The sequence below is a fragment of the Uranotaenia lowii genome, chromosome 3, assembly GCF_029784155.1.
Source record: "Uranotaenia lowii strain MFRU-FL chromosome 3, ASM2978415v1, whole genome shotgun sequence".
Classification (NCBI taxonomy): Eukaryota; Metazoa; Arthropoda; class Insecta; order Diptera; family Culicidae; genus Uranotaenia; species Uranotaenia lowii.
The window spans coordinates 362,723,580-362,748,091 of record NC_073693.1 but is presented as its reverse complement, the minus strand read 5'-3'; the positions used below and the strand labels follow the sequence as shown (position 1 = coordinate 362,748,091).

Here is a 24,512-nt window from a genome sequence, read left to right as displayed (position 1 = left end):
TGGATTGCGATGGAACACCTCTTCCGATGAATTTCGTTTCAAACAGCCGCAGTGGAAATTATCAGAATCGTTCTCCAAACGTGTAGTCCTCTCGCAATTGGCAAGTCTCTTCGATCCATTGGGTTTGATCGGTCCTTTTGTGGCAAGGGCAAAAATATTCATGCAAGCATTGTGGAAGCATCAGATTGATTGGGACACACCACTGCCAGCAGCATTTCAAAAAGAGTGGCGTGAATTCCAGACTCAAATTGGGGAACTTTCGAAACTAATTGTACCCAGATTTGCTCTATCGCTAAGAAAGTCAACAAAAATCGAGATCCATGGTTTCTGCGATGCATCAGAGGCTGCTTACGGGTCGTGTCTATATCTGCGTTCAATTGCACCGGATGGGTCATGCACTGTTAGATTGCTCACAGCCAAATCCCGAGTTGCACCCATCGATAACAAGTCCATACCCCGATTAGAGCTGTGCGGAGCTCTACTACTTGCACATCAATTAGAGAACACAACGGAAATCATCGATATCAAGGCGACAATCTATCTTTGGACAGATTCGGCAGTTGTGCTTTGCTGGCTCTCGGCTCCACCGTCGTCATGGCAAACATTCGTCGCCAACAGAGTGGCAGAGATCCAGGAACTAACACCCCATGCGACATGGAATCATGTACCCAGCGAGGATAACCCAGCCGATCTTTTATCCCGTGGTCTAGACTTGGTTGATTTGTCTAATTCTTCTCTGTGGTGGAACGGACCAAAGTGGTTGGCAACCCAAAGTGAACCCTGGCCAACAAAATTTAAAGTCAAAGAGAATGCTCATCAAAGTGCTCTTGAATATAACCCGAGGAAGGCTGTAGCCCTAGCAGCGACCATCTCCCCCGAAGAAGAAGAATTTACTGCGCAATTTTCATCACTGAACCAATTGATCTACGTGGCAGCCTGGGGGTTGCGATTCGCCCACAACATTCGCTCATTGCCCAATCAAGGTCGTTCAGGTCCACTCACCGTCGATGAAAAACACTCCGCATTGCTGAAAATAGTCGGTCACATCCAAAGTGAAAACTTCAAAATTGAAATAGCTGCTCTACAGAATGATAAACCGTTAGCGTTTTCGTCGAAACTTCGCTACTTGAAACCGAAACTAATCGATGGACTTATTCGAGTGGGAGGTCGTCTTCATTATGCTCCCATCGCCATTGATGCCAAACATCCACTGATTTTGCCCAAGAAACATCCCTTCACAGACTTAATCGCCCGGTCAGAACACCTAAGAACTCTCCATGGTGGCCCACAACTACTTCTTGCCACAATCCGACAACGTTTTTGGCCACTAGGCGGTCGTGACCTAGTTCGACGAATTGTTCACACCTGCGTAACTTGTACCCGTGCGAAACCCCATACCATAGTGCAGCAAATGGGCAACTTACCAGCCGATAGAATCACAAGCAGCTTCGTTTTCGAAAATGTCGGCGTAGATTTCGCTGGCCCAATGTACATTCGTTCTGGCATCCGCCGAGTAACAGCTACCAAGGCGTATGTGGCTGTATTCGTATGCCTAGCCACGAAGGCTGTCCAGCTGGAATTAGTCATGAGCTTAACCACCCCCGCATTTGTGGCCGCTCTTGAGAGATTCATTTCGAACCACGGAAAACCCTCCAATATCTATTGCGACAATGCCAAAAACTTTCGAGGAGCATGCAATCAACTAGCCCAGCTCAAAAAGCTGTTCCTTTCTGAGCAACATAAGGATGCGGTTCGAAACTTCTGTCGAAAGGACGACATTCAGTTCCACTTTATTCCGCCGAGGTCACCGTCGTTTGGGGGTCTGTGGGAGGCCTGTGTGAAATCTATGAAATTCCACCTGAGACGCATTGTGGGGAATGCGAAATTGGATTGCGAAGAGTTCATCACCGCCCTGGCTAAGGTGCAAGCCAGTCTCAACTCTCGTCCAATCACACCCTTGTCAACTGATCCGTCAGACCTACAAGCATTGACTCCGGGTCACTTCGTCATTGGTCGGCCAATAAATTCCTTACCTGAGCCAGACAGAACAGACATCCCACCCAGCAAGCTTGCCAAATGGCAACGAGTGCAGCAGATTTCCCAGCATTTCTGGAAGCGGTGGCAATGCGAATATTTGACGACACTACAGCAGACTTACCGTTGGACCACTGCTACAAAGAATCTGGCAGTTGGCTCAATGGTGATCATCAAAGAAGAGAACCTGCCACCCCTCAAGTGGCAACTAGCACGAGTTGTAGCTGTGCACCCAGGTGATGACGGCCTGGTGCGAGTAGCTACAGTTGAAACAGCGAACGGGCGATTCACACGATCCATTCACAAATTGTGTCTGCTTCCCATTGAAGTGGACAAGGATCACCTACCGCCGGTCCGGCATTCCAGCACGGCGGCCGGCGCAGAAGAAAACGACGAAACAGAACAAGGCGAGGATGTCAGCTCCACAGCTGGCAACACAAAGCAATAAGACATCAATCTGCAGTAGCAGATCAGGCGGTTCCAGCAATAAGGCTTTGTCACGTCCCCCGGAGCCTTGGGCTCCGGGCACAGATAAGTATCAATGTTCCACTTTACAATTTCATCCTTTTGGCAAGATCTAACTGCTGCGTGTTCACAGATCCATGGCTGTGATTGCACGTTCGACGATGCATCGAGACGACGGAAACGAAGAGGACGGTGACCATGCTGGAACACGCCTGACGGAGGCGCCATCGAACCGCGGTGTATAGCAAATGTGGCCAGTTTGCGACACACTGTGATTCCATTAACAACTCCTTCTACGGCTGGTACAACATCGACTACAACGAGAAGGTCAACGAGGACGAGTAACAACCCAACAACAGACGAGGTCAAGGTCGATATCGAGGTCGAGGCCGAGATTAAGGTCGAGGTCGAGGTCAAGGTCGAGGTCGAGGTCAAGGTCGAGGTCGAGGTCAACGTGAATGTACTTCAAATGGATATCCATCTAGAGGCAACCGACATCGAAGGTCAACATATTTATACCGAAGGAAGAGAGCAGCGTGATAGAATTTCAACGTGAAAGATTCAAAGTGCAAGAAATGCAAAGTAAAGTGATACACAAAATACCATAATCAAATTAGGCAATTCAGGCGACCGGTATGTTTGTTAGTAAAATTGAGAATCACTGATATGAATTTAAATTTTGATTAGCAAATTTTGTTCCACACTTCATCTAGCCACACAAATGTAACACACATCAAACACAATGCGAAACAATAGCTAGGTAGAAAATCGAACTGATGTGTTCGATCGTTCTCGAGCTGATCGGTCTATTCGACTGCAGATTTCACCGAGGCAACACATTGTGTCTGATCGCGCGCGAAACACAAGACTTTTCCAACTAAGAATAAAATTCAAGTTTCATTTAAGTTGGATGTTCGTTGTATATTTCGTTGGTGACAAACCGAGTTATCGGAAAAGATCGAAATTCGATATAATACAATTGTCGAGTGAACCAAGTGGGAAACTCAGTTGCACAGCAACACGGTTGCGAGTCTTACAAGGTGTACTCAAAGTGTCAGGAGGGCTTCTCATTCGAATGGACAAAGTGCTGATTTTCACGTACAATTTCTTTTACAGTTTGTTTAAAATTCTTGACAGGATAAATCAAGCATAAGTTTTTTTTTAGTAAAGCTACTTTCGTTGAGAATCAAAAATATGAAAAATTGTGCAAAATAAGCATATAACGATTTTGGTTTTTCTTAAAAAATCATTATAATTTCTCTAAATTTTCTGAGAAAAATTTATCAATAATGCTTCTACGACTAATTTAAATAAATAACTGCATTTTTGACGTAGAATTACGTCTTACGGCAACACTATAGGGGGGCAAATTGAAATTCGCGAACAGATCACGCGTCACGAAAAACGTCTCTTTAACAGACATCTTTTCCGTACATCATTTTGGGTCGGCTATGTGTTGGTACACCAATACTAATAAAACGCAAATACAAATTGGTGGGCAAAACACCCGAGTGAAAAAACCCCGACAGTCGATCCAAACTGCACCAGATCCGAAGTTATAAAAGGGCAACGATTGCGCTGTCCCGGTTTCATTAAGTTTTTGGTCATTCTCCCCGAAGGTCGGATGTAGCGGATGTGTAAATTATCTGTGCGCTGCTGTTTACTTCCCTAGAGTAGTTGGTGTACCTACACTGGCGACCAAAAGTTTGGAAACAAATTTTTGTGGCCATATCTCACCAAATTTATGACACATTGCATATCATTTTTTCTTAAGTTATTGGCAAAAATAATATATTAAGCCCAACCAATTCGCATGAACTCGTTAGATGACAGTGCTTAAGACGAAAAAAATTCCCGGATTTTTTAAATCTTGGTGAAAACGATCGGGAAATAATCGATCTTTACTTGAACTTTTCATTAAGCAGATGGACATAAGTATTCGTCACATGCTAACTCATCGCATTTACATGATCTCAAAAAAGTTTGGCATATTTGCATGTTTTTTATGTGAATAGATTCAAGGAAATGTTCTTTATCATAGGGGATAAAATTAAGAGGAAAGATTACGTTAAAACAACAAAAATTTCAACAGAACATTAAAAGTGTCGGATGTTTATGTTCATCAGTGTAAGTAGCTATTTTGATAATTCGAAGCACAATGCAATCTATTGCTCAAAATTTAACAAATGTGTTTTGATAAGTATGTTTTCATGTTTTGAAAAGGGGTGATCCCGAACTTTTGGCCGGCAGTGTATTTTAAATTGATCCGGAAAAAAAACCAATGGATCAAAGCAAGTTTTTGTTCGTCGATACTCACACGTGTGCTCCACCCTTTTTCGTTATTATGCTTTGAACTTTTCCTTCATTTTGCGCGCACTAAGATATTTTCGGCATATAAAATCAAAATTTGAGCGATTTCGATTAGTTGCTCAGCAACTTTTGAACTAAACACATGAAAGTTCAACTTGAGCTTGGCTAGCTTAGAGTCGGCGCTGGAGCTGGGGCATATTTGGTTAACATGTTGCGTGTTAAGGGGTTAGGGCTGACTAGAAATGACACTAGCTATAACAAGAAAAAATATAAAAGTTAAAATTTAACAAATTCGTATTAAATTATTTATTAAGTTTTGTGAAATTGAAAAAAGATGCCGTAATTCTACGTAAACCTTGTGGTTGTGTCTGATATACAACCTCTTAAACTTCTAAGCATTTGTTAGTATTCCTAAGGTTTAAAGGGGTTTTTAAGAGATTTTCTTCTAACACTAAGAAATTCATCACTTGAGCTATAATACTTCATCATACTGCTAAAATTCTTCATGAACATGACTTGAGACGAGGAAAAACAGATGTACAGCTATAAAGGAATAAAAAAACAGGCTCCTTATTAAAAAATAATAATCTTTCTTACCAGTAAAACACTTTTTTTCTGCTTTAAATCGAAGATTGCAGCCTTTTTTTTGTTTTTATTTTTTTTTATTTTTTTTATTTTTTTTTTGTTTAAAAACAGGCTTCTTATTTAAAAAATTATAATCTTTCTTACCAGTAAAACACTTTTTTTCTGATTTAAATCGAAGATTGCAGCCCAATCTTGCTGTTAAACAGAATTGCGAGCCATTTTCAATTTTCCGGAATTGAGATGGTGTGTTGGATGATGTGTTGTGAGCCTACTTGGTTAAATAACTTTACTGAATCAAAGCAAGTTGCTTTGATTCAGTTTTGAAAGTTCTAAGACCACTAAATCAAACAATTAGAATTGCATCAAGATTAATAAAAAGTTAATTTCTTGGACTGAAAATCAGAAAAATGTTGTTCTTTCCAATAAAACTTCATAGCCCAGATGGCAAGCAATATTATTAGTATCATACCTACCTACCTACTTGCATTTGATCAAAAGTGGAGTTGAGCAGATGCTTCGGCGATGGTAAATTTTTGAGCTGGTGAGTTTTTGAAAACCCAGAAAACTTTCTTCATCGTGAACTCTTATAAAACTATGTCGGAAAACTATTTTGAAATGATGATTGTGAGTATTATCTTACCCAGAAAATCAATATTGAGTTACACTGCGGGCCAAATGTTTGGGATCACCCACTGAAAAACATGCAAATTTTGATCGTTCATATCTCAGCCTTCTTAGAAAATATTGCAAATCTTTGTATCTTATTTTAAAGATAATGAGCAATAGCTATTTCAAAGGTTTTTTTGCTCAGAAATAATGTTTTAGTTTTGTATAATAAACATAACCTAAAGTTAGTTCATTTTCAAAAAATCGCACTCAATACATTCATTCAACAATTATATTTTAATGTGATATCCATAAAAAATTCAACTGAAATTAATTGTTTTTCGGAAGTTCACACTTATGATTCTGAATTTTATATGGTTAAAACTTTAAAATATAATTATTGAATGAATTTATGAAAAAACAACAATTCCTAAGCTTCCAAATGAACCCTTCAGATCTGCAATACAATGTTAGATGAAAAAGATATGAATGAGATAAATTTGCATGTTTTTAAAAGAATGATCCCAAACTTTTGGCCGATAACTTAAGTGTCTATTTTATTATTTAAAAGTACATTCTAAAATATTTGCACAATTTTTTTTATTGTGTTTTTAAAAGTAAAGAATAAGGATTCTAATGCAACTCAAATTTGGTCCACCTGATCCCGAGATGATGTGCTTTGAGTATTGAGTTCGATTTTTTTGAAAATGTTCTTACTTTAGGTTAAGTTTAAGGTACAAAACTAAAACATTATTTCTGGGCAGAATACCTCCGAAATAGCTATTGCTCATTATCTTTCAGATGGGATCAGAAAATTTGCAACATGTTCTAAGACGGCTGAGATATGAACGATCATAACTTGCATGCTTTTTAACGGGTGATCCCAAACTTCTGGCCGGCAGTGTATATTTTGGTTTTAACTGAAAGTTGGTGCTGCCATCTACGACACGAAACGGGAAAAAATGTGGTTTACTGAAAATGAAATCAAAGTATTTGAATTCTTTGTCATTGAATTTTCTTATTCAAAATTAACCTAGAACGTTTGTTTCTTCATTTCACGTTATGTTAATAAAGAAATTAAGCAGTTTGATATAGTATTATAGCTCAAATGTCAATTTCCTTCGTGCTCGAGGAAAATATCCCATTTAAACCCATTTAAAACCTTTGGAATACTAAAAAAACACATGAAAAGGCAGTTATCTAATCAAATAGATATTTTTAACGCTTCAACTGAAAATTTTAAGATCTATTAATGATTTCTTCTAGATGTTTGATCGCTAATTTCATCATCCAAAAAAGTAACAAACAATTATAATGCATCAAAAAATCAATAAACATCTTTAAAACAAAAAAAAACTCATTCAATATAAGATAAAGCTATTGAATAAACAGTATTAATATTTTAGCATAAATGGCTAAGTTTGAGGGAAAAATAGTTATTCCAGTTGACGAATTATGTTTTTCTCATCGGTAGCGAAGTACATACAGTAAGCGGAGAGCTTTTAGATTTGTTTGAGAAAAAAAAATTATCTGAAAAATGAAATAAGGCTTAAATTATTTAGTATTCGGGCACTTTATTTCGGGGATAACACATCCCTAGGGTTTGTATGTGTAAATTTTGGCAGCGTTGTATTGGTTGAGAAAAGGCCAGCTTGTACATTTTTTCAGATTTTTAAGTATACGTGTTTCTGAGATATTAACGATGCTGGGAGACATGATGAAAATAATGTTGAACAATTGCCTCGAAAATCTATCATTGTCGACTTGAAAACTCTAATACTAATGATTTTTTTCCTTCAACTTCTTTGCGCTGAGTGAATGAAAGTATAATACGATTCTTAAAAATATTCGCATAGGTTTTTCAGTTAAATTAATTTAAAATAACATGATTTTGTAAAGGTTCTGCTTCTGTGGTGAAGATAATAGCCTCATACACGGCTGAAAAAAGTGTGCAACAATAAATTAGCGATTTAAAAATAAGTATTTCTCATTATCAATGATAAATAATATTTTAAATATTTTCACGTTCGTATGAATATTGCCACCTTCAATTCCTTCATAGAAAGTTTTTCGATCTTATAAAAGGTTTTTAAAATACACGCAATTGTGACTGCCGGATACTAAATGGTCATTGCCTTAAATATTTCGTATTACTCTGAAAATGAGCCATGTTAATCAATTTTTATAAATTTTCTAGCTTACAACTTTGCCGAAGACTTTTTCTCGTAATGTTTTAGGCTAACAAGCTTAGCTTTTCTTTTGTATGTTCATCCATGAAAATGTTTTTTTTTTAATTTTGCGAAATAATATGGATGAGTTTTTGACCAAAACGACCTTTCTTTTTACCTCAAAACATGAGGATTCAAAAACATGATCCACAATGTCTCTTTATCAGTTCAATGGTTCACATTATGATTGTAGCGAGTTGTGATTTATTTTGCCAATTTATTTTTTAGTGTTTTATATAAAGGGGCGATTGGTTTAATGCTCTCTTTAGTCCTTTCGATCCAACAATTGTTATGGTTTTTTTCCGATTTCTTAGAAGATTTTTGAGGATAACAATATTAAAACTTTAAACGCTTAAAGGCCTCCTAAATCGAATAGGGTTCAGCAAAAATCTCGAAGAGGTTAGCGTTCGTCCGTATTTTTTAATTAGATGATGAAATTTTTCCCACATACAAACCACTGCCACTGAATGAACTCTGATGCAATTTATGCTAAAGTTCATAAACAATATCAACTTACGCAGTAGCCCTCTCACTCAGCGGTCGATTTGAGAAGGGTTTGAAAAAATCTTCCAAGACCACGGCCGACATCGAGTTCAATCCGGTAGACAGGGAGCTGAGTGCTGCACTAAACACTCCGGCTACGAAGAGTCCCGGAAGTCCCGGGAAGTCTCCTAAGGTGTCCATGACTAGCAGAGGCAGCAGTTGATCCTTTGCTTTGGCCAATTTTGTAGTCAAGGGATCACAATCGTAGTACTTCGCGTAGATCAAAAGGCCGCTATAACAGCACAGACCTAGTAGGAACAAAGTTCCAACGATGAACGTCCACAAGGCTCGATTGGCGTCCTTCAGCGTCGGCAGAGAAAGATATCGCTGGATCATGTTCTGGCTGACAGCGTTCGTTTTAAGCCAGTAGATGACGCCGCCAATAACGCATGAGTAGATGTTATGCCTCGTGGTCATATCGAATCGCAAATCCGGAAGTTCAATCCGTCCACTAGCCATGGCTCGATCGATCACCACATCCAGTCCTCCAACATCGAGTGTCCCTTTGATTATAATCAGAAGCATCGCCCCAAACATCATCACAGTCTGGACGACGTCAGTCCAAACGACGGCCTTCAGCCCACCGACGCACGTGTAGAAAATGCAAATCACGCAAACCAGCGGCGTAATCAGATGGACATTCACGCCCGTCACCTGATTGAAGGCCAACGCCGGAACGTAGATCACAATGGGCAACCAGGCCATCTAATTAATAAAAAATAAAAGAAAAAAAACCATCACTCATTGACGCCAGTTTCATTTACGCGAGGCAGGGGGTAATTTTCTCCCCAAAAACTCCCACGCTAGCAGGTAGCAAAAAAAACTACTCAATGGGGTTACGGAGGCGATCGAGTAAAAAAAAAATGCAACAAATGGGTAACTCACCGTGGCAAACGTAAAAAGTACCGATCCAAATAGTCGCATTCGTTTGTCGAACCTCGTTTGGAGATACTGCGTTTAAATAAGATAAATCACATAAATTACTTTCATTACAAAAAAACCAAACACATTAGCTTAACCATGTGACATTACATTACCTGATAGGTGGAGGTAAGCTGCAAGTTGTGGAACACCGGCAGGTAGATGTACATCATGATGAAGCCCATCGAGACGACGCCGCCAACAATGTACATGTACTGGATTCCGTACACGTAGATTTCCGTTGGGGTTCCCAGCAGCGAGATGCCGGAAATAAAACTGCCAAACGGAAGGAAATGGTAAACGGACAATTGACAAATTAATTTTTAGTATCAACGAAGTTTTTACAGAGGATGTAGAAAAATGGATAATTTCATTAGAAAATCGAGTAAACCCGAAAAAAAATGTAAATTCAGAACAATGAAAAATGTATTGACTTCTATCGATTCTCAGAGCAAGTTCACTGGTGTTGGGAAAAAGTGGTAGAAATTTTGACACTTACGGCACATTTTGAAAATTTTGCCATGTAAAAACATTTTCAAGAACTGTGGCCTTCAAGTTTTTTTACAACACGTGTTGTAGTTTCGCATGCTGTGATGCAAAAATAGCAATATTTCTATCACATACGGCTTGAATAAAAACAGTGTTGTAAAAAAATACAACGCCCCAAGATCTTGAAAACATTTTTGCATGGTAAAATTTTCAAAATGTCAAAATTTCTAACACTTTTTCCCAACACCAGTGAACTTAAATATGCAAACTATGAACTATTTAAAACCAGATAAAGACACCTGAAGTGCAAATTGAAATATGCGATGGACTTATAGTTTCAACAGTTTGACCGACCGTCCTTTCTTAATTTTTTTCTATTTATCAATTGTAGAAATGTACCGAACATTGGGCCGGCAAAATATTGCCAAAAAAAACTGTTAGGCCGAATATTCGGCTCACCGAATACTTAGTTGAGCTTGGTATTCGACAAAATAGGTCGAATAGGCCGAATATTTAATTTTTTAATTCAAAAAACAACAGACTTGTAAAATTTTTCAAATTTGTTTTGAATATTTATACGTAATGTAAGAAGTTAAAAAAGTGACGTGGCAGAAAACATAATATTCATAAGTAATGTTGGAAAACCAACACAACCATCACAAACTTATTGTTTTAGTGAAAAATCTTCAGCGTATCCGTGAATCTTTCACTGTAGATTGTATAGAAGAATGCTGACAAATATCATTTAACACTTTGATTATAGATTATTCCAGATTCTTTTGAGTCTTGATATATCCAGGCTTGCTCATAAATCCAATAAAGAACTGTAGATAAGTCAAATCTTGCCGGTTTTTTTTTTTCAAACACAGACCAACGAGATTGACCGATCACATTGTATTGTTTTTCTCTCGTTCCCTCGTTTAACAAATTTCTCTCTCTCTATCATTTTATTGATATGCAATGCTCTCTTTTCATCACTGGCTTTTCGATAGTCGATTTACACTGATATTATCTTCAGATATTTATAATTGTTTACATTAAATGTATATTTTCCATTTTATACATATTTTAATCATTCTTTACCACACACTGCTGTTGTAAGGTTTAAGATCATTGTTGAATATTCGTTTGACCGAATAGTTGAAAAGGTCAATATTTGGTAGTCGGCCGTTGATAGGGGAGATGAGGGCATAACGAGCACCCAGGGCATAATGAGCACTCCTTTTTTCTACATAAGTACGTATTTTCTTAAACAAATTTTCATAAGGACTTGTTTCGTACTACCCATAGTATTAATTTTTCACCAAAAAAGAAATATCCTTTTCATCTTTAAAGAAATATTAAATAATAACCACCTAGGTTCTCAAGTGACTAAATATTATAATTTTTGAGCACCACCAAATAAGCTTTTATGACCTTTAATTCATCTTGATCTGAAATGTACGCACTGCAACATGATCTACACATTGTTTCTCAATTTTTCAACATCATAAAATTTTTGATTTTTCACTTTAATCAATTTTAAAACGCTTTTTTACTTTAATTTGTTCACTACACAGCAAAAAAAGTGTTGCGTTATTACATCAAAAACGTGCACATAACTTGAGTCGCCAATGCTATCTAATATTACACTGTTTTGATGTATAATTTTGTTATGTAGAATATTACACTAAATGTATGTATCGCATACATCGCAGTAGACAATCGAGAAAAAAGGATATAATTTAAAAAGCGATAATATTATCAATCTTTGCTCAGGAACCTTATAATTTGTCAAAAATATTCGTGTTTTTAACTCGATTCATTGCCAAGAATCAACTGTTATGCTTTAATTAAGTTTCAAATTCAATATAGATTAGAAAAATATAGATAAGAAATTGAATTCATTACATAAGATGGACTCAAGTGATGGCTGCGATTTATTTTCGTTATCATAATAAAAAGATGGACTCAAATGATGATTTGGGATTTATTTTCATATTTTTATTGAAACCTTCAACTGTCTGATGTGTTCAAATTTTTGAAAATTACATTTAAGAAAACTTTTTTTTCCTACACAACTTTGTAACAAGTCGTTTAGTTTCATTTCTGATATCTAGGGAACTTTTAAATTAGCAATTAGCCATTTTTCCTTGTCACAATTTTTTGCAACTCCCTGCCGCACTAAAACTATTTCACTATTTTGCACAATAACTCCATCGCAAGGTGAGGAAGCTTTTCTATTGGACCCATTTACTTCAGATGCCATGGTAAGAAGTTACACGAAGCTGCGCTCATATTTTCACAATTAGAATAAAACGCTTCCTTTCCGAATGAGCCTCCAGTTTTTGTAATCACCCTCGGACTGTAACTGCATCACTGAGGTCGTACACTGATTATTCCTGGAATAGTAATATTTGGACACAAATCGCTTTTAGGATAAAGAATTGATTACATTAAAACTGACCTTTGCATCTGGTTGTTTTGAAAACATCGAACCTTTTTTCTTCAGGCATGTTATCGGTTAAAATTCCCTGAAAATGACAAAAAAAAAAGATATTTAAATATAACAAAGATTTTGCTTACCTAAAATATTAATTTTAGTAGTACTTACCGATAAACGAATCCTTTTTAACTTCACAATCCGTTTATAACTTTTCAATATGAGAAATATTTTAAATGTCAAAAAAATCAAAAGCGACTACTTTGCTAGAATAATACATAGCGGGTTGTGAAATTACACTGGATGACATTTTCGCTTTGTGTACGTCGATTGGATGTAAATTAATAACCAAAATCATGTCCGTCGCCTAAATTACATCGTCAAGCCTTACATTTTTTTTGCTGTGTAGAGGCGAACAGAGCACTATCAATGAAGGCATAATGAGCATTTTCTGCCGTATAATCTAGCAGCGAATTCAACTCGATGAAGTCAACTGAATAGTTAATAGAGCTACAGCTTGGCTTGTTTCGTCTGTCGATTTGGCCTATTGGTAAGGTGTCGGAGAGGTAATCAGTAGACTCGAGTTCGATTCCTGTTCGAGGGGATTTTTTTTTGCACATACCATTCATGATTGATTTTTTTTATTGTTACATTATACGGCTTATAGCATCAAAGCATCATCCGTCAAACAACACACCAGAAACATAATGTATGAGCATGTGTTAATTCTTTGAATTCTACAAACAGGCCTAGATTATTTTGTTATTGCTTTGTTTGATGAATCTACGCCTCACCGTTTAGTGCAATCATGATCATGAATGATAAATGAAAACAAAAATCACCTCGACCAGGAATCGAACTCGAGCCTACTGATTACCTCTCGGACACCTTACCAATAGGCCAAATCGACAGACGAAACAAGCCAAGCTGTAGCTCTATTACTCAGTTGACTTCATCGAGTCGAATTTGCTGCTAGAATCCCCGGCAGAAAACGCTCATTATGCCTTCATTAATGGTGCTCATACTGCCTCGGGGGGTTTCTCATTATGCCTCTACAGTGACTGGTTTTCAGCTTTCGGCAAAAATTTTTAAAATGCATTTTTAAACGTTTTTATCTACTTTTTCAAGTTTCATCCAATTAGACAATAGACTATTTGAGTGTCTGAACACGAAACAATGATGTGATTCACATATTACAGCTGTTCTCTATGGTTAAATAAGCGTTTTCCTTAAGATGGCCATTATGCCCCCATCTCCCCTACAAATAATTTTCAATTATCTTTGGACCCTTCTTTATATTCCTTAATTTTACAAACTTAGGGGAGCAGCAAATTCGACTCGATGAAGTCAACTGAGTAATAGAGCTACAGCTTGGCTTGTTTCGTCTGACGATTTGGCCTATTGGTAAGATGTCGGAGAGGTAATTAGTAGGCTCGAGTTCGATTCCTGGTCGAGGTGATTTTTGTTTTCATTTATCATTCATGATCATGATTGCACTAAACGGTGAAGCGTAGATTCGTCAAACAAAGCAATAACAAAATAATCTAATCATGAATGGTATGTGCAAAAAAAATCCCCTTGAACAGGAATCGAACTCGAGTCTACTGATTACCTCTCCGACACCTTACCAATAGGCCAAATCGACAGACGAAACAAGCCAAGCTGTAGCTCTATTAACTATTCAGTTGACTTCATCGAGTTGAATTCGCTGCTCGATTATACGGCAGATAATGCTCATTATGCCTTCATTGATAGTGCTCTGCTCGTCTCTAGTGAACAAATTAAAGTAAAAAAGCGTTTTAAAATTGATTAAAGTGAAAAATCAAATATTTTATGATGTTGAAAATTGAGAAACAATGTGTAGATCATGTTGCAGTGCGTACATTTCAGATCAAGATGATTTAAAGGTCATAAAAGCTTATTTGGTGGTGCTCAAAAATTATAATATTTTCGTCACTTGAGAACCTAGGTGGTTATTATTTAATATTTCTGTAAAGATGAAAAGGATATTTCTTTTTTGGTAAAAAATTAATACTATGGGTAGTACGAAACAAGTCCTTATGAAAATTTGTTTAAAAAAATACGTACTTATGTAGAAAAAAGGAGTGCTCATTATGCTCTGGGTGCTCGTTATGCCCTCATCTCCCCTATATTTCAGACCAAGACACTCAACAACTTTTTGCGAATTATATTCTGTGATCTGTAACTATACCACAGAAGCACAAGAGCGAGAAAAAAATCTTCAAAACCTGTGTATAATATTTTTAGTCATAACTTATTCTATTAATTTTAGTATTACTTCTAAAAAAAATTTAAGTTTGTTTTTATCTCAAACATGAATCTCTTAAAAGGAAATCTTTTTCCATTGAGATTCATAGTGTAAATTAGTTTAATGTATCGCCGCATTTCCCGCATTAGATTATAAACTTTGAGTTCTCAGCATGAGTAATGTTTTGCCCGCGTCGCGTATTAGTTATTTTGTTTGTTATTTTGTGCTGCCAGACGTGCTGAGAACAGTAGCGTCCATTACCAGGGGGCTCAATAGAGCTTTTTGGTGTGGGGGAGTGTGGTGGGCCGCTACAAAAAAAAAATGCTCTCTTTTAAAGAAACCTAATCTCAATTTTGAATTTTCTATACAAAGATACCACAAACAAAATATTAACCGATACACAATTAAAACTGTTCAGATCTAATGAAATATTTCTGGTAATAACCTGCTTCTTTTCATTTTCAACAATTATGCATTTTAAGAATGTTGAAATTGAGCAATTTTTTTCAAAATCGATATTGAAAAAGTAAATTGATATTTTTTTCAACATAAGGAAAGTTCTGAAAAAAAAAATTAAGAAAGAGTAGGCTGTGCTTGATGACATCACTCTTTTTTTTAATCCGTAAATTTGTATAAAATTAAATTGTTTTTAGAACCTATAATTTTTGTGAATATAAGTTCAAAAATATATAAAACGAGTATCCGGAAGTCTATATAAACACTAGTCACACAGTGTTTTTAATTTTTCTAAAATGTACTGCTTTTTTTAATTCAATTTCAAATTATTCAAAAGCGAACTTCTTTTCATGGCATCTTAGCTTCTAGATTGTCTCGAGTCTCAACATTACTTGAAGGTTTCAAGGTTGAAGGAGCCACCGTTTAGAAAAACAATAGAAAGGATCTCCAATACAGTAAATTAAACCTTAAAATTACAAGAATAGCCCCTTTTTGAAGCGGGATAAGTATTTAAATACAGGCAAATTTGTAAAAAATCAAAACAGTGTGCCAAATGGTATGAAAACGCTAAAACATGCATTGGTTTTGTTAATAATATGTATGTTACATTTGTTGAATATTAGAGTCTTCATTCATTAAAATGGGAAGCGTCTATGAATCTGTGTACATTTATAAAAAGCAATTTTTGTATGTTTGTTTGTTTGTTTGTCCTCTATAAACTCAGCCGTCTTAAGAGCTAAAGGTCTGAAATTTGGCATGGATGCTCATTTGAACCAGGAATGTTGAGAAATTTTTTTTACAGATTTTCGGATGACCCCTTCTGAAGGGGGTCATCCATACAAGACAAATATTGTTTTCGCAATATTGACGTTAGTTTTCGTCGGATTGTGTTGAAAATTTGCGCATGAGTGTTTTTAAAGACGAGAAATTGATTTCAGTTGTCAAATTTAGTGTAAGGGGTCAGCCAAAGGGGTCCTCCATATTAACTGTTCGCTGTTTTGCAATATTGACGTTGTTATACATCGGATTCAGATGAAAATTGAACACGATAGTTTTGAGTGACGTGCAATCGATTTGAGGTATCAAATTCAGTTTAAGTGGCCGGCGAAAGGGGTCGTCCATATTCACTTTTCAATATCTTAGTGATATTGACGTTTTTGCCTTTCTTACAGAAAGGTATAGTTATCGGTCGATTTGGGAGATCCTTAATTATGGGTCTTAGATATACCTTTATAGGTACCTATCGAATCAGCTCGACGAATTCAGACGATGTCAGTGTATTTGTATGTATTGGTGTGATTTTTTTATAAACTTTGTCACTACGTTTTTGCGAAACTGGGAAGTACAATAAAAATGATTTTTGTCTTAAAAAATTTGATTTTTTTTCCTCTTCAATGTATAAAAGAAAGAAAAAAAAACAAAATAGTTTGAAAAAAAAAAATTTCGTAGTAATTATCATCAAATCATCCCTCCAAAAAACGTATCAATTTGGTTTGCTAGCCACAAGCAGCAATCACTAAAATCAAGATTATCGTATACATGACGTCAAATTATACATGACGTCATATACACGATGGGCGCTCGTTGTGTATAGTGGTAAGAGTTACAAGCTCTACTCCCACTCATGATGTCTTGATGACGACATAATGAGCGGGAGGAAAGGGTAGAAAAAATTATTATTATTTCTGGTGTTGAATTTAATTTTATCTTTTGTACCAGTTCGGTTTTAACCGAACCGGTTTCAAAAATTTGGAGCCAAACCTCCAAAATCATATTGTGGTAATATGGATTTTCATAAAGGGGTACGACCCCGAAATTTACATATCCAATCGATGGGTCCTACATCCGACATCCGCATTTTTCTGCAGCGATGTCGGGCTTCGATAGAGGTTTCTCTTAGAAGGAGAAACCACATAAGGGACGCGAGCGGAGCACACCATCTCAATTTCTCTCATACCGCTCGAGCTTATGTGTATGGCGTTCGTGAGAGCGTGAGAGAAATTGAGTTGGTGTGCATCGTCTGAATCATACGCTTCAAATTTCTCCATTTAGTAGCATTGACTCAAACTTTTAGCTTGTGCCCAAACCGCGATCGTTTTGTGCTAAAATTTTTGAAAGGTTACGACGCAAGCGGGAATCTGTCATATAATTTGGTAGTAAATTTGGAAAAGGGCAAACGCGCCAAATGTAAACAAATCTAGCGTTACATTTCATAAGGGCGAAACTAGCAGTTAGCTCGGAACGAGAAAAACGCGTTTGAAATTTCAGAACATTTAATCAAATCCTGTTGAAGGGGGGGGGGGGGGGGGGGGCGATGCAATAAAAAAAATGAGAGAAACAAATAAATTGGAATAAATTGTACAAAAGTTTCTGTGCAACAAAATGCACAAAATCTATAAATTAAGTAATTTTTCATCAAATAAATCAATAAAATAAAGAGTGAAAAACGGCGAAATGAACCCCATCTTCCAAAATTTGATTTCAATATTTCAAACTTTATTTATCTCCCCCTTTGGATTTTCGACAAAATTGACTTAGTGAACAAAATTGGCTTTGTGGACAAAACTGAAAAAATTGAAACAATTGAAAAAAAATAACAAAACATATTGTCAATGTTGATGAACCTGAAAAAAACTGTGCCAATTGGCGAAATTGACAAAGTTGCCATAAGTGTAAAAATGACAAAATTGAAATAATTGAAAAAAAATACAAATTTGACAAAATTAACAAAATTGACAAAATTAACAAAAATTACAAAATTTAAAAACATTTACAAAATTGGCCAAATCGACAAAATTAACTTAGTGGACAAAATTGAAAAAAAAATGGACAAAACCGAAAAAATGAAAAAATTGACAAAACATATTGTCAAAATTAACAAAACATATTGTCAAAATTGATGAAATAGAATAAAAACTGTGCCAATGGACCGTTGTAAGAAACTATTTTACAGAGAGATGTCACTACTAGCGCTGAGAACTGTCAAACCTCACGACCAGAAAAAAGACTCGCATAAATTTCATATGCGCGAAACCAGCAGTTGGCTCGGATCGAGAAAAACATGTTTGAGATTTAAGAATATGTTAATTTCAAAACCTATTAAAACAATCAGAAACTTTTTGTTCCGAGAATATTGCTCACTTATTGTTCGTTGATTATAAAAAAACTGCATTTTTTCCGTAAGTTTCTGATATTTCCGAGATTTGCCCTTTTTATTTTCGTTTTCGGTTCCTTCTAGAAGTTTCACCCAACTGAACGGTCGTTTTAATTTGGTTTGCAAATACGCACTCTGTTTGGTACTACTTGCAGTACTAGATATTCTGTTTTATCAGAAGGTGATAAAGAGTTTAAAAACAAGACAAATCTTTTGTTTTTGTGTTATAATTTCATTGATTTGGAATTAAGAAAGTACCTGAGTACATACAATTATATTTACCGGACCTTTATGATTATTATGACTCAACTTTTCGTTTAAATTTTTCTTATATTTTGTTTACTCTGAATAATTACGACCAGACCAAAAATAAGGCTCGTCACTGTACCGCCATCTCTTAGCAGCAATAAATTTATTTGAAGATGCGCGACAGATGGCATAGTTATTTCCCCCTATCGTAAAATATGCAAAAGGCACTTAAATTAATCCATTGACAAAATTGACATATTTGAGAACAAATTAAAAAAATTGACATAATTGACAAAATGAATAATATGATTTGTTTATTTGACAAAAATGACCTGTGAAATTTGTCATTTTTTTAAATAAGTCAAATTATTTAATTTCTTCAATGAATTCTCAAATTGGCAAATTCACAAAAATGACGAAAATGCCACATAAATCAACAATGACAATTTTATCAAACCGTCACTTAACGCTGATTGGCCAAATTCGAAAAGTTCAATAATGACAAATTTCAGACATGTTTGACACATCTTTGAATGGCACCAGCTCAGCTTAACCGAACCGGTTTCCGGTAATAGAAACCGAATGTCCATTCTAAATTCATCAATATGGATTACCATAAGGTCGATGGGTGTAACATCCGACATCGCATGCTTCTGCAGCGATGGCGGGCTACGATACTTCATCAACGCTATATTCGCAAGCAAAGGTTTCTCTTAGAAGGAGAAACCACATAAGGGACGCGAGCGGAGCACACCATCTCAATTTCTCTCATACCGCTCGAGCTTATGTCGTACGTTCGTGGTCATGCTATCCAGCATAAGAGAAATTGAGTTGGTGTGCATCGTCCGAATCATTCGCATCAAATTTCTCCATTTAGTAGCATTGACTCAAACTTTTAGCCTGTGCCCAAACCGCGAACGTTTTGTGCTAAAATTTTAGAACGCAAGCGGGAATCTGTCAGATAATTTTGTAGTAAATTTGGAAAAGGGCGAACGCGCCAAATGTAAACATACCTAGCGTAGCATTTCATAAGGGCGAAACTAGCAGTTAGCTCGGAACGAAAAAAACGCGTTTGAAATTTCAGAACATCTAATCAAATCCTGTTGGAACATCGCGATAGGGTGGGAGGGGGGAGTAAAAAAATAATAGGAACAACAAATAAATTGGAATAAATTGCACGAAAGTTTGTGTGCAACAAAATCTAGAAAATCTATAAAAGAAGTAATTTTTCATGAAATAAATCAATAAAATTAAGAGTACAAAAGGTGAAATAACTCCCATCTTCCAAAATTTGATTTTTAATCTTTTAATCTTTCGAATTTTTTTTTTTCTGAATTAACATAAAATATTTCAAACTTTATTTATCCCCCCCTTGCGGGGTTTTTGGAAATTTCGGAGTGTCAAAAGAAGAAATTGAGCTGTAATGTAGGTCTTCAAACGGTACTTTTTCACCCAGCTGACAAGTCGATTTGTTTACATTTGGCCGTACGTCCTTTTGAAATAGTCGATACCGCTGCTGATCTCATGCTGGGTGTAGGGAAAATAGAATCTTATTAGAAAAAAATAATGTCATACTGGGATCAATTCATCTAGTAATAGCATGTATCCTGACAAGTTGTTGAAAACTAATATCAAAAATACATGATTTAAATATAGTCGAGTCTAATTTGTTATTAAGAAAATTGACAAACTTGACAAAAAATATTGTCAAAATTGATGAAACAGAAAAAAAACTGTCCAAAATGACATAATTAAAAATTGACAAATTTGGCAAAATTGATAAAATTGACAAAATTGAAAAAATTGACACAATTGGCAAAATTGACAAAATAGGCAAAATTGACAAGTTTTACAAAATTGACAATCTTGACAAAGTTAACAAATCTGACAAAATTGACATAATGGACAAAATTTACAAATCAGGATAACTCAGGACATTATTAAGACAAAATTTCTAAAAACAGGATAATTCGAAAGTTTTTGAAAATTGGGACAGCCTCTCGAAAATCAGAACAAATCCTGAAAAATTAAGACACCTGGCACCTCTGACGTGCATTACAATTGTTCAGTTGTTGTTGTTGTTTCTCTTGTGCTTAGAGGTGCCAGGTGTCCTGATTGATCAGGATTAGTCCTGATTTTCAAGAGACCGTCCTAATTTTTTTTAAACTCTCGAGTTGTCCTGATTTTTTAAAATTAGTACATAAAATGCCCTGAATTGTCCTGATTTTTATGAAAACCTCTCAAATTTAATCGAATTTGTATTTAAACTATGAGAGAATCTAATAATTCTATCATAAAACAGTTAAACCAAATTAACAGGGGGTAATCTTCGGTTCATATGATATTTAAATGGTGTTTTTTTTTTTTCAATATGAACTGCAGGCCAGCCAAAAAGCTGCGTACTGTTGTTGCATAAATCAAGGCGTTTACAGCACCTGTAGTGTACCTTCATTAATGCAATTTAAGCAGAGCTGCAATTATTTTCATAAATCAAGAGGTGTCCTGAAAATCCCGATTTTTAGCTTCGCGTTGTCCTGATTCTTGACGAAACCACCTGGCTTGTGCTGAGCTTGAAGATAATTCCCTCAATATCCAGGATAACTGGATGCTAGGTATACTTTTTTTGAACAGTATTCTTAATATGATTTTGATTTCCGGTTTTTATTAGGAATTATGTGTATTGTGTCTTGCATATGCATCCATTGATAATAAAAAAATCTGTAAGAAAGGCTACAATCCACTGTCAAGTGTATTAAATCGGGTTTTGTACATCGAATTGGGATGAAACTTTGCACATGGGAGTTATTAGGGACTAACAATTGATTTCATTTATCCAAAATAAAGTCAGGGGTCAGCCAAAAGGGTCGTCCATATAAACTATTCACTGTAATGCGATGTTTTCTTTAATATACATCGGATTCAGATGAAAATTGGAACACAATAGTTTTGAAGGACGAGCAATAGATCTCAGGTATGCAATTCAGAGTAAGGGGTCGACAAAGGGGGTCGTCCATATTAACCATTCAATATTTTTGCAATATCGTCGTTATTATACATCGGATTGTGATAAAAATTTGCACATGGTAGTTTTCAGGGACGGACAATCGATTTCAGATATCAAATGTTTTGCCAGGGGTCGAAGAAAGGGGTAGTCCATATTAATTAATTTTTCAATGTTTTTAGCAATATTGACGTTATTATGCAATAGATTGCTTTGAAAATTTGCACATGGGAATTTTGAGGGAAGGTCAATCGATTTCAGATATCAAAGATCGGAGAGGGGTTTAAATTTTTGGCAATAATTGCGTTGTTATGCAACGATCGAGTCGAAATTTATACACGGGGGTTTTTTGGCACGGTCAACTGATTCCTGATTTCAAATTTAGTAGCAGACGACAGAAATAGAGATCGTCCAATATTTTTGCAATTATTTATTAATCTATAAAATGCTGGGCAATTGACTATCATACAAACTGTTCATGACATATTCCAAGTTGAACGCGAAACGGAATTCGTATGGGATCAGCTAGTAAAGAGAATAAATCCGGGCATTTTTCAATGAAATCCGGGCAACCGGGCCGGGCCGGCCTGTTATTGAATTAAGTGTTAAATATCCGGGCAAACCCGGATAAAACGGATAAACTTTTTGGACCCAGAATTTATTTGAAATCAAACTTTTTGAAAGTGGTTTTTTTTTTCAAAGATCACCTTAGCGGAACTTCTAAACATGATTTTTTTAATCGGCCCCATACAAAATATTGTTCTCCACACCCTTATCTCCCATTTAGAGGGTGAGCCCCCAGATTCCCAGATATAATGCAATTTTAGCACACCCTTATGGACACCTCCTTGTCCCTCCCTATCCCGCGAGGGAACCAAATCTTCAAAGAAATATTTTTTGTACCAGAATACTTCCCCCTTCCGGATTTGAACGCTCGATAATTTCTCGAGATAAGCCAAAAATTGAATTGAGCTCCCTTTCCCCTTTCCCTCACCCCAGTGAACGAATGAAGAAGCTTCAAATAATCATAGAAAATACAATTTGTACTCAAATACAAATACTGAAAATTTTCGTTCCATTTTAAAGATAAATTCTCGAGATGTTCATAAAAATTCCCTTTCCCCATTAAATAATATATCTGATATTACATTCAGAAAATGTGCAAAATTTCAAATTAGTTATTTCATGAAATGGTTTAAAACTTCTGACAGAGCTCACGAGTTTTGCCGAAAAAGCGAATTTCATAGCTCAAAAAATCTGCAGTTGTTAATTCAAAAATATGTTTTGGTTGAAGTTTTTTTCGTATTAGGTGACCGATGTGTGGTGATCGAATCGCGAACATCGAATTGAGGAATCCTTTTCAATGAAGAAAAGTCACAATTATATTTCGATTAGTTATTAATTTTCAACGTGGTATTTGGATTGTGTTGTGGCTTTTGGAAAATAAAGGGGCATTTCTTGCAAGCGTTAAGAAAAAAGATTTCCCGATTCGTACAAAAACCACAGGGGTCATGCTACCTTTTTTTTTGTTTCGATTATAGTCGTTTTACCATCTTTGTGGCATTCGCTACTTTATATCAACTTTGCAGTTGGCGGACAGTTATTGAAAAACTTATCCGGAACAGCTGTGTTCAATGTTTACTCTTGGGCTTCAACTCGCGGACATCGGCTCAGGAAGCAACTGACTTTCCAACTGAACTATATCACAAGCCCATGGGATCATGATACGATTCGAAAAGTTTGTACCAGTTCCATTTGTGGTTTGCTTTGCAATAGTTGAAGCCTTATGATGACACAAAGGATTTTGTCCGGGTTTGTTCACATTCTTTGTTAAATTAAATAAAATTAAAGCGAAAACTCAAAATACACTTTAAAAATTTTAGTTTTTGGGAACAAAAACGATTTTTACGAGTTATTTTCGAATATACCTATAAACTTTTCAACGCTGCCGATGGGAACCGATAAAAAATTAAAATTTCAAGTACCTTACTTCAACAATTCACTTTTCTTTTGTTTGCTTTGGAATAAAACCTAGATTTTATTTGCCTCAAACGTTATTCGAAATATACAAGAATAAAAAAAATTTGTGCATTTTGTGAATAAAAATAGTCATGAAGAAAAAATTGCGAAAATAGGAGTTACAGTCATTTGAAGTTCAAAAAATGTCATTTGACCCCCTCCGGTACGTTTAGTGTTAAAGAAGATTTTATGCATATCCCATCTTGTTAAAACTCCCTATTTTTTTTTTTAAATTTCAAAACATATTACCTGGCAATCAGTGACAGCGAAACGGGAATAACACTCATCTGCCTTCCACCAACAAGGTAATCCGCCTCACCATCCCCTTTTTTGGCTTTCTTCTTTATAAACCCAAAATACACCCCAATCATGGCACAACTGGCCAACATAAGCACAAACACCACATAATCGTACAGCCCAAACTTTTGCAGAGAAATCTTCACATCGTCAACACTTAAACCCGTCATTTTTGCGCTCTTTCATAAACTGCACGATCCTCAATGAACAGCACTCTTGAACTTCTTCACAAAACCCTTCTGCCCCACTTATCTCCCACACCGGGAGCTTTATGTGCTGATTTATCAAACTCCGATCACAAAAAATCAATCAGCTATTATCCCCTTAAAGTATGCACACGTTTCACAAAAAAAAACTCCTCCGATCACGACAGGAGAACAATGGATCCCGCGACCCGCGACGAAGATTTCGTTCGTTCTGCAGCCAAGAAGATCCGACGCTCAACTGACCGGATTGATAAAAGA

The 24,512-nt window shown here is 36.1% G+C and overlaps 1 protein-coding gene across 1 annotated transcript in view; it reads right to left on the bottom strand.

Moving 5' to 3' along the window:
- The window catches only part of LOC129755091 (sodium-coupled monocarboxylate transporter 1-like), a 33,846-nt gene extending 9,334 nt beyond the window's left edge, over positions 1-24,512 (bottom strand). Inside the window, exons 1-4 of the mRNA XM_055751423.1 lie at positions 24,001-24,512; positions 9,809-9,968; positions 9,657-9,722; positions 8,746-9,476 (exon numbers count right to left, since the gene is read on the bottom strand). Coding sequence (XP_055607398.1) covers positions 8,746-9,476; positions 9,657-9,722; positions 9,809-9,968; positions 24,001-24,218 — 1,175 coding nt within the window. The 5' untranslated portion in view covers positions 24,219-24,512. The remainder of the gene's footprint in view (positions 1-8,745; positions 9,477-9,656; positions 9,723-9,808; positions 9,969-24,000) is intronic.